This window comes from Pyxicephalus adspersus, chromosome 4 (genome assembly GCF_032062135.1).
Source record: "Pyxicephalus adspersus chromosome 4, UCB_Pads_2.0, whole genome shotgun sequence".
NCBI lineage: Eukaryota > Metazoa > Chordata > Amphibia > Anura > Pyxicephalidae > Pyxicephalus > Pyxicephalus adspersus.
Window position 1 is genome coordinate 79,707,147 of NC_092861.1, and position 18,564 is coordinate 79,725,710.

Consider the following 18,564-nt stretch of genomic DNA (forward strand, 5'->3'; position numbering starts at 1 on the left):
ACTTCATGCAGATAGTGCCCTGATCAAGATTCAAATTTGTGACCCTAGTTCTGCAATGCCACAGTGCTAGCCATTAAACCGCTATGCCCCCCATATCAAAATAAAAGATTGTATATGAGAAGTGAATGCTGTGCTGCAGACTCCCTGTTGCCAATCTATCAGATTAAAAAACACTAGCATGGTTTTTTAACATCCACTTTTTTTACAGATGAAGTCTGCAAGTAGATGATTCCCTATTTCTAAAACTTGCTGACTGGGTGACTGTTATCCTATATCTATGAGCATTATATCGCTGCTACTTTATCATGGTTACAGCTTAAAACATTTTGGTGGGCCTTGAGCTTTAACATCACTATTGTTACAAGTGACAATGGGTCTCAGCCATATAGTTTTGAAGAAAGAAGTATTCTTGCTGCCTGCAACTAGCCAATAACCTCCATTCTTCACGAGAGCCCATTAACTGCTGTGGGAAACAACAAAGACTATTGTTTACAATCTGTCATGTTTGAACTATCCACTATCATAGACTATCACCTAATAGGATTCGACCAAAAAGCTATTAGTTTTTCACACATTGATTTCACATTGACTTTTTTTTGCCTACATTGAAGGTGGCGGCAGCAAAACCAATTATTGTTCAGGCTGATGTCATGCAAAGGGAACTGGAGACTTGTTTGAGAAAAGAATACACTGAAGAAAATCTGCCTCTTCTACTGCATCAGGTACAAATGTTAAATATTAACACACAGACACCTATACCATAGGTATACCATAATCTCTCAGTACAAGGTCTGTCATTGTCCCCTTTAGCCACTAGAGGGGGTTGTATGTATAGTGCATATATGATGTGTAGGAAACACAGGAAATAAAGTTTTCTGGTTGTTGGGTTTGCTTGGGAAATGTATTTTCATATTTAGGGCTTGGACAGCTACCAGTACAAACATTTCTACCACATTATAATTTAACATGCTCACAGCACAGATATGTAAATGTATATTTGCATGTTTGACCAAAATTAGAATTCTCATCTAATCATGCTTTTAACTTTAACCCAATAAAAGAGTGATATTATTAATACAGAAAACAGAGGACTGTGTTTACTACAAGGCTGTTGTGGGCCAATGCCTAGGGTGGCAAGGCTAATAATAATAGTGGTAGCATGAAATAATAACAAACTTTGATGTTCATAGTATAAATTGTAGTGTTCAAGACTTGGTACAGCTTATTGAGTACAGCAGTGAGGAGTAAGGGTTTTCCAACTGTAGCTGACAGTATTATATAATGTACAGCAAAACCTACAGATTGCAGAGGTCAGGCACTCAGCACAGCTGTTGTTACTGTTCAGTGCCATGGTTTAGGTTGTCACCAGTTTACAGGCTGTTCCTGGGCTGATTCATTTCCCGTTGATGGTGTCTGATGGCTCCCGATATACATTAATCTTTTAGACAGATTTTGGATTTGGGGCCATAATATAATATTAATAATAATAATGTCTAGAAAGGGATCCAGAATATATATATATATACATATATATATATATATATATATATATATATATATGTGTGTGTGTGTGTGTGTGATTTATTATATATGTATCCTGCAAATAAAACAAGAGAGTAAATGCTCATTATAGTTGTATAAATGTTTTTTATTAATTAGATAATTCCCTATGTATCTATATAAGTTTTTTACTGACAGAATCCACCACTTAGTACGGAGTAAATACTTGCATATGCTGAGATGGAAAAGGTTCTGCCGTCACACTAAAGCCATGGAGGAGTGTTATCCTCACTACCAGGTATGTAAAGATATTTACACACTCCTTCTTTGATTGCCTATTTTCATTGCTGCAGTAAAAAAAAAAAAAAAATAGAAAAGAACATTTAGAAGCAAACATTCTGTTTCCAGTTTGCTTTGTGTTATATATACAGTTTGATTTCCTACCGCCAAAATAGGTTTATTCTGAGTCAGAACTGATGGTCTGAATTACTTTTACTTATTTGATATTTTGCTTTTCTGTAACAGAACAAATAGGGATTTTTCAAAGCAAAAAAATCTAATCCAATCTATAAAATAAACTTTAGTTTATCAATCTAACTACATTGAAACAAATTTGTTGATTCTGAGGCTTTAACACTTTAGAAAATACTTGCAAAGTAGGATGTCTACATCAATCTAGAGAAGATTTAAAATATCAAACTATATATAGGATGACATTCATTGTAAGGTTGTTTTTTCTTCCATATTTCCAATTTATTCATGCAATCTACTTAGGATATTTTATTCACGAATAAATTAATATTTTTTTTTTCTTCTAGAAACAGGTTGGTTACGTAATGCAGGAATACTTTGATGCTGTGCAGCGAGCACAGAGGTTGGCTATCGCAAGAGAACACCTGATTACTGGTCAAAAGAATTCTATTCATCTAGTAACTCTTGAAGACCTCATAATTTACGTGCAGTGGCTAATATGCCATCTGCACTCAGTGAAACCCATATTTACCTATATCAGGGTATGTAGCACACATAATTCCCCATACACTATTTAGTATAAATAAAGTATATTCATAATAATTTACTAATGCTAATAATTACTAATTATTTTTAGTAATTGGTAAATTGTTACAGTAAGAAAATCCTATAGGCTCCTATAGATATAAATATTGTGGGATATTACAGGGGGAACTGCTCGTGGTAACAGGAAGGCTTCAGGGCAGATAAGAGGCAGCAGACTTGAAATGTCCAAACCAACAGTAGAAGGGTTTTTTAACATGGTGTTAACAGACAGGTGTCTATAAATTTACAAAAAAACAAACAATAGCCCGGCTGGGCATCTGGCTACCTCACTTGGTGCCCTGTCTCTCCAACACCTATACTCAACAACAAGACTGTTAACTCACAGTTTGGAGTGTGGTTTGGATGCTTGCTTTCCTGGAGCTCTGCTCCCTTCTCACACCTGGAACACACTGCCCTCTTTCAGAGTCCAGGTGAACACATCCCAGCAGGGGATTGGCCAAGGAGCCCACCCTTCTCTTTCTCTGGTCGACTCCAGGGCCCTAAAGAACCTGTTTTTTTTCCAAAACCTACACCACAACACCACAAATGACAACTTTTCCCTGGAGCCATTATGACAGGTAATACCTCATTAGAGGCACTACGTACCTGCCACCAACCACTTTTCCTGCCATTTTAAGGGACACTCGTGTCACTATATATATATATATATATATATATATATAGTCTGATTAAAGTGCTTTATTTTTGCTCTTCAAGTCTGAAGAAGATTATTATGGGTGAACCTGAGTGATCCAGCAATAAATTAGACCCAGCGTGCTTTGAATTGTCTTACTGTCTATGCTTAACTTGTAGGGGTGGACAAAATAATACATTTACTTGCTTTGATAGACCATTTCAAATTTAATTTAGGTTTAATTTACATGTTTGGAGTCCTATACATAGGTGCTGAACTTATGTATAATATATTAAGTGATCTATTTAAAAAAATACAGAATTTTACGATGTATTATTATGATGTTTTACAGACATTGCAGCACTTACCAGTATCAAACCTTGCTGAGACAGTTATCGAGTCACACTATAAAGAAAAACAATGCCAAAGTTTAATGGAGTTTAAAACTGTCAATTCAAGCGAACAGAACTCTGCAGAAGACACAAGTAAAATATCTGTTTTATGTAACTGTGTTCATAAAAAATCTGTTTTTCATCCTTTTATATTTATGAAATATGTTTATATTTTGGGAAAAACCTTTGTATAATCATTTTGGAAGCCTGAATTAGATGTACCTCCATAGGATTGTAGTGTGCTGCAATGTACTGTGACCACACAAGACATTGTGATAAGCAGGGGGCCTGGTTATAAATAGCCAGGGTCTACTTGCCTAATATACTCCAAACATTTGCTATAGTCCTTGTGTCCACTAAATATGCCTTGATTACTGTAGTACATGCTAGAGTGGTAAAACACACATGCAGTTTTAGAAAACAAAGATTTTTCCACAATACTTCTTTGTACAGAGAATGCAGATAGGGAATGGAATAACACGATGTTTGAACCCATCCCCTGTTGCATTGGTAGTCACTGTGAGAAATACTGTAATGATCCCTTATATTGGTGAACAGCTGCAAGAGGAATGCCCCAGACATCATTCTATAGAAGACAAAAACATTTTCCCCCTAAAGTGGTGGTCTGTGTGATAAAAATAGCCACTTTACATTTTTGGCCAGTAGTATATAAAATGCTAGTGTAAGTAGTGTATTAGAAAGAAACAAATCCCTTTTATTAGTGGTCAGTGGTAAGGCCATTGGACACTCTCCTAACACCTTCCCAGACCTGGTCACCTGTATAAAAAAGTTGGTGGTCCCCCCTTCCTTACGGAAGGTATGGTGTAATGGCCATACCTTACCTTTTCAGGGACCTTACCTGCAGATTCATCTTTTAAGTCTGATTCCAACACTTGTACACAATGATGTCACATTACAAGCATTGGGATCACAGAATTCACTGAAAAATCTCTGGGTACAGAAACATGTACGTTTCACAGTCTCAATAGGAACCCCACCGACCTCACCAAGTAATTTATAAGCGACTTGATACATGAGCAGTGAGAAAATGAATTCTCTTAGACGTCAATAAGAGGTAAATAACCCCTTACAATTGGATTTTAGAAGAAGAAAGACTGGCCCCTTATTTAGGTCAGTGGGGAGGATGCCCCATTATATACTTTTGGTGTTCGGTAATACACAGAGGAGAGATGTTTGACTGAAACCATTAGGCACCATCAATAGGTGATCAATCAACCCAGGGACAGCCTGTAATCTAGTGAGAGTTCTTAAACCATGGCACTAAACAGGAGAGAACAAGTTCAAGATTCTCTTGTCTGGTGACACCTCTCGCTGAAAGTTACAGTCAGTAAAAGTCAAATACATGTCATGTACTTTACAAAATAAAATACAATGAAAATGGTTGCATGGCATCCCATATAGTCTCCAGAGCAACAATTCACTTCTTGCTTTTAAGTGAGAGGAGTTTGCTCTCAAAAATCCTTAAAATGTCAGTTCCAAAGAGACTCTTTTCTGTTTCTAGCAGGTACGAAGGGCCTGATTTATCAAAGCTCCCCAAGACTGGAGAAGATAGACTATTGAGGGAGAACTTGGCTCATCCATCAAAACTGAAATGGATCTCATCCAGGAATTAAAACATTTTATAACTAATACCAAATGAATTTGAAGAAATACATTCCAGGTTTCTGGATCACCCAGGTTCACCCATAGTCTATCTTCTTCAGCCCTGGAGAGCTGTAATAAATCAGATTCGGTCTATTTTCCTTAATACCTCAATGCAATACATAAAAAGTAATATTGTAAAAAACTGACTCAATTTTACAGATGTGTATGTGTGCTTGTAGTCAGTGCTGCTTTAGAGTTATGAATAACCTCAATTAAAATGTTCTAAAAGTGTTCTCACAATGGTATGGAAATGTTTTTTTTTTAATAAAATAATTTTGCCATCATTAATTTGTGATGTAATGATAAATTGATTTAATTCATACTTTTAATGTATTTTTGCAAATGTGGACTTTATTATTACTTTAATCATTCTTTTTTGTAAAAGAATGGGAAGATTATGAAAGCCTGCCACAACATCAGACTGAGACACAAAAGATAAAACCAGTTCTTCAAGACTTGTTGTCAAACTTTAAAATAGACTACGACACTGACAACCTAAAGAATACGGCCAATGAAATGGAGTTGCTGTCACTGGTGAGCCTAAAAAAAAATGTTCCTATAAATCCCTGTACATCTTTTTGTATACCAGGTGGTGGTAATAATCAGACCTCCTTGGCAGTATTGATGCTTTTTTTTTTTTTTTTGTCGGTATGCTGGCAGTTTAGGCATATCCTATGTTACTCTGGGTTATTCCAGTAGCTATACGGCAGGTGTAGTTGTAAAAAAAGAACAGGGGGCACAGTAAACGTGCCTGCCCCACTACACCCCTGCATGTGTGTCACTCAAAGGGGAAGAAACTTCCCCCAGAGTGACATCATGATACCAGAAATATAACCAGAGAGACAACCTGTCCACTGCCCTGAGCCTGTGATTCCGGGAGATATGGTCCGCGGCTCTGGCTGGTGCGCCCCCCCAGCGAAGTCCTTCTCCTGACCTGGCGGGGGGCGGACCGTCCAGAGCCATGGACCACCAAAGCATTCTTTGCAAAATAAGAGTGCACACGCATGCCCATTCCTGAAAGAAGTAAGGGCATGGCATTCCTATCCATGCCCGCCCCACTACACCCCTGAATGTTAGTCAGTGATGGGTGTTTAAGCCCATATGGGTAGATGGTTATTCCAAAAAAGAAGGGTAAATCAGTTCACAATTTCTATTTGTCTTTGTAAAAGTTTAACTTTGCAAACATTCTGATTTTTGATCCATGCTATTAGTCATCTAATGTAATAGGTGACCTCACCAGCCAATCAGAAGGCTTCAGGGAAAGGAGCAAGCCTAACTTGAATTTTTCAGTAAAAGTTGTGATTTATTTATAATCTGGATAGTTAGATATTTGAATCTACTGAAAATGTAACTGTGTTGTTAAAAATGCCAGTTAACACTGCTTATGTATTTTTTTTAATACTTTCAAAGTTTAACCAACCTATTCATTTTAGTCAAGACTGCATCCCTAAATACTTGGACTGAAGCACAAATTCTGAGGAGTTACCTCTGCAGCTGGGACTTTTCAGGCCAATAAATGTAAATTGCAAAAGTATAGATCAAAACCAAAACTTTATTTAACATCATTAAAAAACATCATTATTAAAACTTTAAAAAATGTGAAGCAAACATCATCAAAAATTCCTGTCCATGTTGCCTAGACAAAAAGGTAACCCTGTTCGTTTGATGCGTTTGGCGGAATATATCCGCTTCTTCAGGAACAGAAAAGAAACGAACATCTGTCTATTGCAGCACAAAGGACCCACCTTTCAGGTGAGAACAGATGAGGACAGCAACTTTAGGGCTATTTTTCAGTCAGCAATAGTCTCCATTATCACATTGTGGTCCATACTGACTATCTTCTTTAGAATCTCATTCCTTGGTATTTCCTATCATATCACTAGTTGTTTTTATACATTCTTTTTCTCAGCCATTGAAAAAATCATCTCCTGCAGCCTCCACTTTGTTGCGTCCCCACGTGTGAAGCTCAAGAAGCGGATATCTTCCACGAAACACGTCGAACCAACAGGGTTACCTTTTTGTCTAGGCAACCCGGACAGGATTTTTGATAATGTTTGCCTCACATTTTTTTAAGTTTTAATAATGATGTTTTTTAATGATGTTAAATAAAGTTTTGGTTTTGATTTATACTCTTGCACTATATATTTATTGGCCTTAAAAGTCCCAGCTGCAGAGGTAACTCTGCAGAATTTGTGTTTCAGTCTATGTATTTGTAATGGTATTTCTAGTAAGAATTGTCTAGTTTTGTTGCAGGTGTACTTAATCCTAAATCAGAAATAAAACATATTGTTACATTTGTGTATTTATTTTTCAATATTCTAGATTAACTAGTTTAGGGAACCTGCATTTGATTTGGTATTGGTCTTTTCTAAATCTCTATAGAGACTGGGAGAGGGAAGAATACCTGTGAGGCCAATTAGTTATAAAAAGGAGAGAATTAGGCCACCCTCCGGGCTTTTTTCCCATAGTTCAGTTTTAGAGCTATTCTTTAGAAATAGATTTTTGCATATATAAGGATTATATACAGTACATAAAAAGAAAATGTATGCATTAACAATATGTCAGGTATTCCACACTAAACCATATAAATACTCATCCATTTTTTATAGTCGGATATACACAACAAATGTAGTGGTGCAGATACTTATTAATGATATCCTCAAGATGTGAGCAGTCATTTTCTATCTTATTATTATTATAGGTGACCTCTAAATTCCGAAGCATATTTAAGAAACAGCAGACCATGAGAACATTCCCATTGTATGATTCTGGAATGGAAACAAAAGATGGATGGGGCTTTAAAGGACCACATATGGCTTTCAAGAAAACAGCAAACTGGCTTCCATTTATAAAGGTATATTTTACTGTCCTTTTTTTGCCTCCACAACTCCCAGAAAAAGTATAAATAACTTGTCTACATCCAGAAAAAAAATCTATATATTTTATGATGGCCTGCCTTCAATAAGCAGTAACTAATGCACATTCTCACTGGATGGCAATGTGTGAAGAGAATGTATAGTATGTAAGACCTATTGGACATACAATAATAAATAAATTAGATAATGTAGTACTGCATATATACTATGTCTGTAGGACTAAAAAGTAGCTCTCTTTACTGTGGTAATGTTTTAAATAAAGCCAAAGCTGCTGATTTTACACCTCCAAATTCTCAGAACCATTAAACACCCAGCATGGGAAACATCATTTAAAAAGAACAGCAATTACAACTCTGTTCTAGACATTTATTACAGCTTCAAAATCAACCCACATCCAAATGTCCACACAGTAACTGGGAAAGTAAGGTTTACTTTTGGGAAATTGTAGATTCTCTGGCAGCAGATGGGGAGCATGGGGCCTGAATATGTTTGCTACAGAGCAAACCTTTTTATTTGCCTGCGTGTTCAAAGTAATGTTTACTTTATGCATATTAGGATGTACCTTGCATTTCTGAGACACACAAGCTCATGCATTTTTATGTTCACTTAAAGTAATGTCTACAGTTTTTACCTTTTAGAGCAGAGCAATGAAAAGTGTAGCGAAGGAGTTGATAAAGGGTTAGTACTCATTCTTATCATTCTTATTCTTTTCACCATAATTTAGCAAACATTGTATTAAATGATACCAAATAATCACGGCCTAACATGCAACACCTTCACAGGCCACACATTACAACTTTAAAAAAAGCTACACATTTAACTTCAAAATACAAAAGTGAAGAAAACACCAGCTGGGATGCTCAGATGCAGGAACAACAGCAGGAATGTTTGTTAACATGCCATCTGTAGTGTTATTTAGAAAAAGCAATAATGCCGAAGGATAAAGTAGTAGCAAAAAGTTATTTTGAATGTTCAGTAACAACATGATGGCTATTCAAACAAAACTAGGAAGGAAATAATATATTAATATTTTTGTGTACCTATGTCAACTAGGCCAAAAAGAAATGGTACATTATTCACACATGATTTTTATATTTTACCTGTTTTAGAGACAAATCATGTAACTCTTGTACAACTACTTCAAGTGGAACTATGACCTCCTAATAATCAAATATGTGCAGCAGCATTCCCTATACCTTTAACTGCACTTACAGGTTTTTTTACCGTCCTCTTACAAATTCACACAAATAACTCCTGATTAGTGTTGGTCGAATAGCTCACTATTCGATTTGTGATACTCCTGATGTTACTTTGTAATAACAACTAAAGAAGCTGCACATTTATTTTCAGATTAAACCTAAAAAGGATCCATGGCAACAGAAATTTTTAGCAAAATTAAAACAGCATAAGAAGGTGGATGAGTTGCTCCATCTCCAGTTACGATTTATAGAGGTACCTAATGTAATCAAAGTTTTCTATTATTTCATTAATGTTGTATTCCTGCTATTTACATACCGTTCCTTGTAATGTTATGCTTTAAAATAATCAAATATGTTTGATCTGTTAGTATCAATTACATTTTGATGTTCCATACTTTTATACAGCAGTAGCAGTACTGCAAATCTTTCAACCTTTGCTTCTGCTTAATAGATGCCAGCTTCCCTCTGAAATTTTATACCATATGTCAGTGACGTATATAAATGTCAGGGATTAATTCGACTGAAATGTATGCTACAAAAGACTCAATAGAAAGCTGAGAACATGCTCTGGTAATCATAAATTATTGTTTGTTTTAAGGCCCAATGCCATCTTTAAACAAAATTATAGTATTTTCTGGGATCATTATTTATATTGTTTGCCAATGTTATTGGTGAATTAGTTTTACATCTGTAAACTAATGATAGCAGGGGTTCTCTGAGACCTTAAAGTTATTTCAAGGGTTCTCTCATGTTAACAAGGTCAAGAAACACTGCTCTAGTTCTACAAACATGTGATAAACCAAGACACCTCTCCCTGCAAGGTAAAGTACTTTCACATGTCTTTTCATGTGCCCATGTTTTAATACATTTACTGTATCTAGGTGACAAGTGCAGAGAAAGCTATGGAGGTGTTACAGGAGCATGCAGCACAAGTAATACAGCCATCGCCTGCACACAATGTTTCAATGAAGAATAGCCTTGACATTTGGGTAAAAATATATAACCCCCTGGACCTGCCACAGGTAGGAATGCTTAGCCAGAAGTTTCAGTAATTTCTTATACAATATCTTACTAAGCGCTCTTTGTGTATTCTTTATATGATCTGTAGAAAAGCTGCTTTTTCTTGGTTTAGGATGTACTGACAAACAATGGATCATCCCTACACGAAAGCAGTGAAAAGGACATAGATATTACAAGCCTTATAAAGCGACCTGCATCTTCACGACAGAAAAAAGATACTGGGTAATAATGAACAGTAATGTTAAGGGCCATTCTTTTTTTGAAAAGGTATTTTATTAAAGTCGTCAGAAGAAAAATACAAATGCAGTACCGACAAACCAAAGGGAAAATAACAAAACAGTAACAAGAATTTACAACAATAATAAAACCAAAAAACAATAAAAATGAGTGTACTTGACTTGCAGCGGTAAAGACTATTCTTAATCTGTATAGGAAACACAAACAGGGATTTACTTTATTTTTACTGTTGTGTTTGCATTACAGCAAGTGTAGTTTATTGTCCCTTGTGAGACAGAGATTTTTTTTTTACTATTCTGAGAGGTTTACCATACTGTAATTTTCATTAAACACTAAGAATGCACCTGGGGGGTTAAAAAAGGTGGACTCTTTCATGTTAAAATGAATGAGTTTATAAATACAACATTTTCTAGATGCTGTGTTTGTAACATTTTAATACAGTGATTATATTGTTCTGTTTGTGTTATGTTGCTTTGATAAGGTTCAATTATCAGAACACCCTGCAATTACTGGGATTAGACGAGGCAGAAGATAATAGCAAAGATCCTGTAATGATGAAAGGTGCTTACTTATCTCTTCTCTACTTAAGCCATCTCAGAGTTAGAGAACTTCAGGTAAAGTAACTTTTCTTGCCCTAAATGACTGTTGGGACTGTTAAGTGATAAAGTGAAAGTAATTGGATTCCCTGCATATTATGCTTAGTCAAACATATAGCATCATCTGTAGCTGTTCTTCAATTTCATTCCTTATAAACTCATTTAATATAATTATTTAATATAAAGATGGAAGATTATCAATGATCTCCTCCACTCGTCTACCCCTTATGGACCAGAGCAGTTTTTACATGTTGGCTATGGGTATTTTAATTTGCAAATATTTTGTAATGGTGTATGATACCAAAGTCATTGATTTATAATATATTTACATTATATAACAATATCAATCAATAAAGGTTAGACTTTATATGTATCTCTGTCTAAAGAAAAACATGCAATGAAACCAGAAGATAAGACTGTTAATAAAAAAAGTTTTTTTCTCTCATTTTATTCTCTCCTGTTTATAACAAGACAAAAATTTAAATGTTTGTCCAGCCAAAACTTATACTTGTACTTATATAGTTTGGACCGTGTTTTGAATGAGTGTACAGTACACCTACTGACATACATATACAATTAAACACATACTAGTACAAATATATACACACCCATATACTGTGTAAATACACTTACATATATACTGACACACTTACACTTTATCACAAATTTACATACACATATTACCGTGACATATACACACACATACTAATATACACACATTCACCCAGCTAAACTCTTCCCACAACTGAAAGGGGTGGAGGGGATATAGTTCTACATTTGATTTGGACCCTTTTGGGTTTATACGGTTTTGTCAGGCCACTATTAGAGAGGTTTTCCTTTATTTACTGTCTAAGTAACAACAGTTTCACTTGACAGGAAATAAATCAAAATCTCAAGCAGCAACAAAGACATAACTAATGATAATATGGGATTGAAAGGACCCCTGCCAGCTTTGCTTTGCTCTCTCTGCCCCAGATGCATATTATCCCTCTCCTTCTGTTCTTACCATGACAAAAAGGATGTCCTTTAGTTATTAAAAGAACAAAAACAAAAATTTGCAAGACATCTAACGAAACCCTTTCGGCATACACATAACCTACACATAACCTGAACGCACTCTTAACATTCACACCGACAAAAAAAAAGACTGCATTCTTACACTTAGGTAATGTTATAATTTTATTTTTAATATCAATTTAACTTTTAAATATGGGGGAAGTGGTCCAGAGGGAAAAAATGGGGGAAGGTGTAGGGGTAAGTAAGAAGGGACAGGAAAGAGAGGGCCATACGGGACAAAGAGATAGATTCTAGGTAACGGATGTGTCTACCATGGGATCAAACCCAAGGATACCTCACTAGACCTCCCACAGACATAGAAGGAATTCTCCATTTAACCTAACTCAGGACAGAGTCTACTAAGGTATTACTCTGAACCACATACAACTGTTCAAACAGGTGAACCCGACCCGTAGTGGGCTCAGACACCTCTGTGTGAAATAAAAATAAGCTGCAGGTCAAAGGAGCAGACCCCATTGCTGAAAAGATAGAATGTTCACGCAAAAAGCAAGGCTGTAGAAGACTGAGATATCCTGCAACAATTGCAGTAGCATCTAGAGACACAGAGAGAAAAAGAACTGAGCCCAAGATGGCACAACAAAAGGGCAATATATTGTGGAGATCAAGCATAAAAAACGCCCTGTAAAAAAGTCCATTGAGTTTGCACGTAAAGTCAAAGGTAGATAATTCCACTGAGGTGAGAGAGACCCAGACATTGAAAAGAGGTCAACAGCCAGAATATTACACAGGTCTATGTGTTCTGTGTAGAGTAGAAGAAAGTAAACAGCCCCTGGGTTTACACTATTAAGTAGTAAAAGGGTGTTACGAACTGCACAAGCAGTGCAGCAAGTGATCTGTAATGGAAGTAACTGATTCAAGATCACTAATGGGTGAAATCAAGTTTATTACAAGAATAGTGCCAATAAGAACTAATAATGTGAACAGAACTGTGACAATCCAGAACATAACAAACACTGCCAAAATCAACTAACTAACAAACTTATAAGAAACAAAGGTACACAAGTTCAGGTCAGGTCAGGATCAACAGCTCTTAGGACAAGAAACAGGATCAGGGCCAGAGAGCGCAGCAGGTAGCAGGCCAAATAACACTGAGTGTCTGGCAAGGACTCAAAGAAAGGCAAACCCTTAAATATAGAGCTCTCAGCTGTTTGCATAAAGAGTTCTTCTGGATGTGGCCATCTGCTGGTAGCTAGTGGAATTTTATCGTAACCAGGTATTCAGCGCCACCAGCAGGAGAGGCAGATAACCATAACACATGGCGTTGGCCTTCTATTGCCTGATCTTTGGTGTGCTGCTTTTTGTATGAGACATTCACTTCTTTGTATGATCATTGCTGAGTAATAAAGATTGGACATCTGGCAGGGGACTTTAACAAGCTCCACCAGAACACACCCCATGACCAAGACACACCACGTGGATACAGTTTTTTAAAGGTATGGCTGCTCTGTTGTCTTGAAGGTTGCATACTTCCATTTTCATAAAAAACAATAGTTAATGTTGGCAATTGCTATTTAATCTTCCAAAAGAAAAGTTGACATGGGGCTGTACTGCACAACATAACACTTAATAATGTTTCTGAGTTTAGGACTGTATACAAGTGTTCTATTTTACACATCTGTTCGTATATATGGACATATAATATATATCCATATTCCATAAGAAGTATTGGCAACACAACAAGCTGTCTTGTATTTATTTTTTTTAACTAGCTTGTTGATTGTTACTATGAAGCCTACCAGCATGTATGTGATCCAGAAGAAAGAACTGCTTTGGCACAAGTGATCACTGACATCATGTATCAGCGACCACGGTTTGACATTGGCTCCAAATACTTCCTGGAAGCTTACCGGGATGAATGCCAGTGTCTGAGGCTTCACTTGGAGCTTGTAAGAAGTATATTAAATAACCAGGTAAGTAAACAAATCTCAGGTGAAAACTTTGCGACATTCTTGGACAACCACTATTTTGCAGTGTGTTTCAGATTCACAAGAACTACCATAAATTACATTTACGATTACTACAACATTTGTTTAATAAACTGCAGATAATACTTTTGCAGTTTTAAGACTTCACACTTGGAGTTTTGTAGATTTATCTCCAATGGTATATGGTGTCATTAAGAATATGTATTATAGTGTCAGAAATATCACTATTTCTGTTCCTTCATAGATGTGGCTTAGAGGGAACACATTTGCTGGACGTACCCAAAAAACCTACAGTTATGGATAAGTGTTTAAATAAAAATTTCACAGTATACCTCTTGGAGTTTCATCCCTCTCTTGGAATGGCCTACCTCATCCCCAAAACACTGGAGTACATAAATGAGGAATTTCTACACAACTGCAATGCAAAGACACCCAAAGAGATCTACAGCGTGGAGAAAAAGGTTTTGGAGTTAGCGCTGAATGAATGGTCAGTCCAAAAAGATCTACAGTCATCCTTTACAGCAAATGTGCAAAAGGATGTAAGTAAGTTCTTTTCATAGTGAACAGAATCAAAAATCAACATCATTCAAACAACATTCAAACATTGTTACTAATCAGCAAATGATAAAAAGAAGTAGTGACCTATACATGAAAAATGTATAATGTAGAATGTTTACCAATGAGGAATATCTGTATCAGACCAGGGTTCATAGGATTTAGACTTATTATATACTTATTATTAGGTAAGGCAACACTTGTTTTTTATACTTTTTGGTCAGTATTTTATGATCAGTAGTTTTAAAGTAAACATATTGTTCTGTCAACATATCTTCAGAGCAACCCAATTTCAATGTTTTTGCTTCATTATTTTTTTTCTGATACAGTTGTTTGAAGGAGTTCTGGTAGAAGATCCAATAATGGTTAGGGATATCTGCATGCTTGCTTTGAATTCCGCTGATGAAGAAAAAAAGCATGGTACAGCAAAACAAATCTACATTCTGGAAACATTCAGCAAGATGCTTGAGCTCATCACTCTACGACACAGAATAATAGAAACATCATTAGAAACAGCACTGTTGTCCAGGTTGGTGATATTAAGTCTTCCATGGCTTTTTCTAAGCAGTCACCTTGAGAACACCAGATGGAATGGTCACCAGAACTAATTGGGAAAATTAAATCTTAAATTAGAAAATTAAAATTAAAAATTACATTAAGGATCCAATTTTATTGTGCTAATTCATTTGTGGAATGTGTGCACTTTGCGTTAATGTCACTCAAATCTGCTTTCTTTTTATATCCACCCTGAATTGCTATAACCTGTTGAGCTTGATATACTCTTAGGTATAATGTATTCCATTTATTATAATTTAATTATTGCCTAAAGACATTTTTATTTCATTTTTTGTGGACAGTTTTGTTTTGTATGTAAGAAACATTTTCATAAAATCAGATTCCACTTTATTTAATAATTTAAAAACATGTATTTTACAGTTGTTTAATAGGGCTGCCTATTTCTTGTATTTTACAACAATTCTAAACAGGACATATACATATTTTGCTGAAGAGATGGGATTCAATGAGTTTCACTTACACCTGAGACCAGTACGGTTTGAGTTTGCAACTTATAAAGCTCAAATTGAGCAAATTCCCCCCACGTTCATCACATCGCTCCTTGAGGATGATAGCAGTGTGGACAGGTGAGTTATGTAACTTGCTGTTGTAGAGGTACAAGATCTAAGGTATAGAATTGTAAACCTTTATAGATTTTTTTTTCAGATTTGGCCACATATAACAATGTGCATAAAATTAGGATATGGCTGGTTGGTTCCACAGCTGAATTTTATCTAGGCAACAGGCAAGGGTCAACAGATTTACATAATAATAGATGAATCTCATGCTAATCTGGCTGTATTTAGATATCAACCAGACAGATAAATCATTTTCATGTCATCCATGAATAAATTGTTCTTATTAGTCTACAAATTCTGACAGCATACTTGTACCATGTAGAATTAGATAGTATTAGTGTTCTGTTTTTTTTAGATGCTTTTAATTTCTTTCCTGAAATTGAAAGCATGTCTGTATTTAAAATACACATGTGAAATATCATTATCACTACAAAGCAAACTCTTCAGAGCATCATGGTAGTGTTCATCTTCAAAATCCCAACCTTATCTGGCACATAACTAAGAACCCAATTCTTTCTCTGTTGTAAAACTCACCATGAGCCCATTAAGTGATATGTATTTGCATATTCTTAATAGGCAGATTAAAATATCAACACAGTATAATGTGGATATAATATGAAAGCATTAACTTCAGCTTAGGCAAATTACTGAATAAAAATGAAAGAAACAAATGATCTAATTTAGTAGTTTTGACATTTTACTTTTGTACAAAAGAAGCACGCTATTTATTTCACATTGCAGGTATTCACCCTCGGCTCAGCTGCTTGCTATTCATGAGGTAGATGACAATCAGATTGGAAAGTTCAGCTTCTGGACAAAGGATGGTATATTACAGGTGAGCTGTCTTTTGTTGGGTATTTGAATCCAGGGTCTTTTTCTAAATAGAAACATTAACAGTTTAAGATCAAATTATTTTACCCGAGTATAAAATGTTGTTTTTCTAAAAAATGTCTACAGTAGAAGAATTAAAGGAACAGTTACCTGCATTTATATAAATTTCAGCTTGAGCCATTGTGCCTTATAACCAAACATTTGTAACATTTGGTAAGCCACTGAGAAGAACAAATTTGTTTATGTCGGATGTCCTAACATTATCTGGCTGCATACTTGTTCTGGGTAAATGACTCACTAAGTAGTGTAGAAAACATAGGTAGGACGTTGTATTTCAAAAACAAGTAATGTTCTCATATATTAATGGACTAAATTGTTTACTGCATCAGTTTACTGAAAGAGGTCCTGAAATAATAAAATGTTGATATTTTATTTTAAGCTTCTGAGTAAGGATGGTGTGGAGAATCTACAAGTAGTGCTCTCCTGTCAAGTCATCCAAAAAAATGCCCTGATAGCTGCGACTCAGCTGGCTTCCTTTTGTCAGATGTCATCCTGGATCACCAAGCAGGTCACGGATATACCGGTTAGTAACAGGATTTAGAATAGGCTGTACACTTTGGAGACATTTTCTTTCACATGCAATCAAGAAATCCTGTTACCTGTTTTGAAGAATATGTTAGCTATTTTTTAAGGTAAAATAAAATAAAATGGAAATAAGCTTAGAAATGCCGACAAATATCAGCTTTCTGTCTATTCTCAGGAACGCCCCAGTTTATCAAGAGGCCTACCCCTGAAATTTAAATACCATAAGTCTCATAACATACCCTGGTAATTAACCCTAAATCAAACTAGTCTTATATTTATCTATATTTTGCTTTCCTATGTCAATTTCAGGTAAAATACCATTACCAAGCTATAATGGCATATTTTTTGGGAAATCATTTATTCCAAGCAAGCAGATATCATATTCTGTCTGACCTGTTTAACAGCACTGGTCTCAGAAGGGTAATAATAGGTGTGCACTTGAGCTAGGTTTTGTCATCTGTTTTTTCTGTATTCAGATTTTTAATTAAAGAAAAACGTTGAAATAAAGACATTTGTGTGTTTTTGTAAACTGCATAAACCTAATCTATATCTATTACAATGCCTATAGACTGCTGAATTTTTCTGATAAAGCAATATATTTGTGTATAAAAGTTGTAGTTTGGTATTTCAAAGTCCAACCTGCTTCAGCTCTGGAGATAATTTGTACATCCTATAGAATACTAATGTTTTTATAGACTATTCTATTTTTTTCATTAAAGATTCTTCAGGGAGACGTAGTTCCGTACAGAATGAGTTACTCATACTAGCAATTAACTACAGGCCTATTTATTTGATAGTCAGGGCCTTGCTCTTCCAAGATTTTATGGGGTTTTTGTTTGGTGCTGCATTTCATCTTATGTTCCTAATTACAGCATAAGAGTGTGAGCTCTTCCCTGTCATGGCTTACTATTCTCCACCACAGCATTGCCATCACCTCTTTGATACAAGGGAGGGTCCACATCAATCATCTTATGACTTAGGCTTCCTTAACAATGCACTACTTCTGATTTTGCCAGAGTTTTGCATTGCTTTTTTATCTGTTTTGCACATCTGTGGAATTTCATGGACAGAATTCATCAGGAAAGGAGGGCAGACTGCTAGAAACCAGCTTTAGTACCCACTGCTGTAAACAGTGCCGAGAGTGGAGAGTGGGAGAAATCAACCATCGTCAACCATTGAATGGAATAGTTTTGTGTGCATTAAAATGGCAAGTCTAGCAGCCCTTACATGTTATATAAATACATATATCCAGTGCAAGTCTGCTTTACATAATCAACAACTCT

At 35.7% G+C, this 18,564-nt stretch overlaps 1 protein-coding gene across 1 annotated transcript; it reads left to right on the forward strand.

The window, feature by feature from the left end:
* Positions 1-1,685: 1,685 nt before the first annotated feature.
* Positions 1,686-18,048, forward strand: LOC140329806 (uncharacterized). The gene is made up of 15 exons (XM_072410200.1): positions 1,686-1,798; positions 2,319-2,513; positions 3,543-3,675; positions 5,633-5,781; positions 7,949-8,101; positions 10,204-10,344; positions 10,455-10,564; positions 11,061-11,193; positions 13,962-14,162; positions 14,519-14,716; positions 15,062-15,261; positions 15,719-15,874; positions 16,607-16,700; positions 17,136-17,279; positions 18,001-18,048. Exons 1-15 carry the CDS (start codon positions 1,733-1,735, stop codon positions 18,046-18,048), a joined length of 2,121 nt encoding a protein of 706 aa, XP_072266301.1. The 5' UTR covers positions 1,686-1,732.
* The last annotated feature ends 516 nt before the right edge of the window (positions 18,049-18,564 follow it).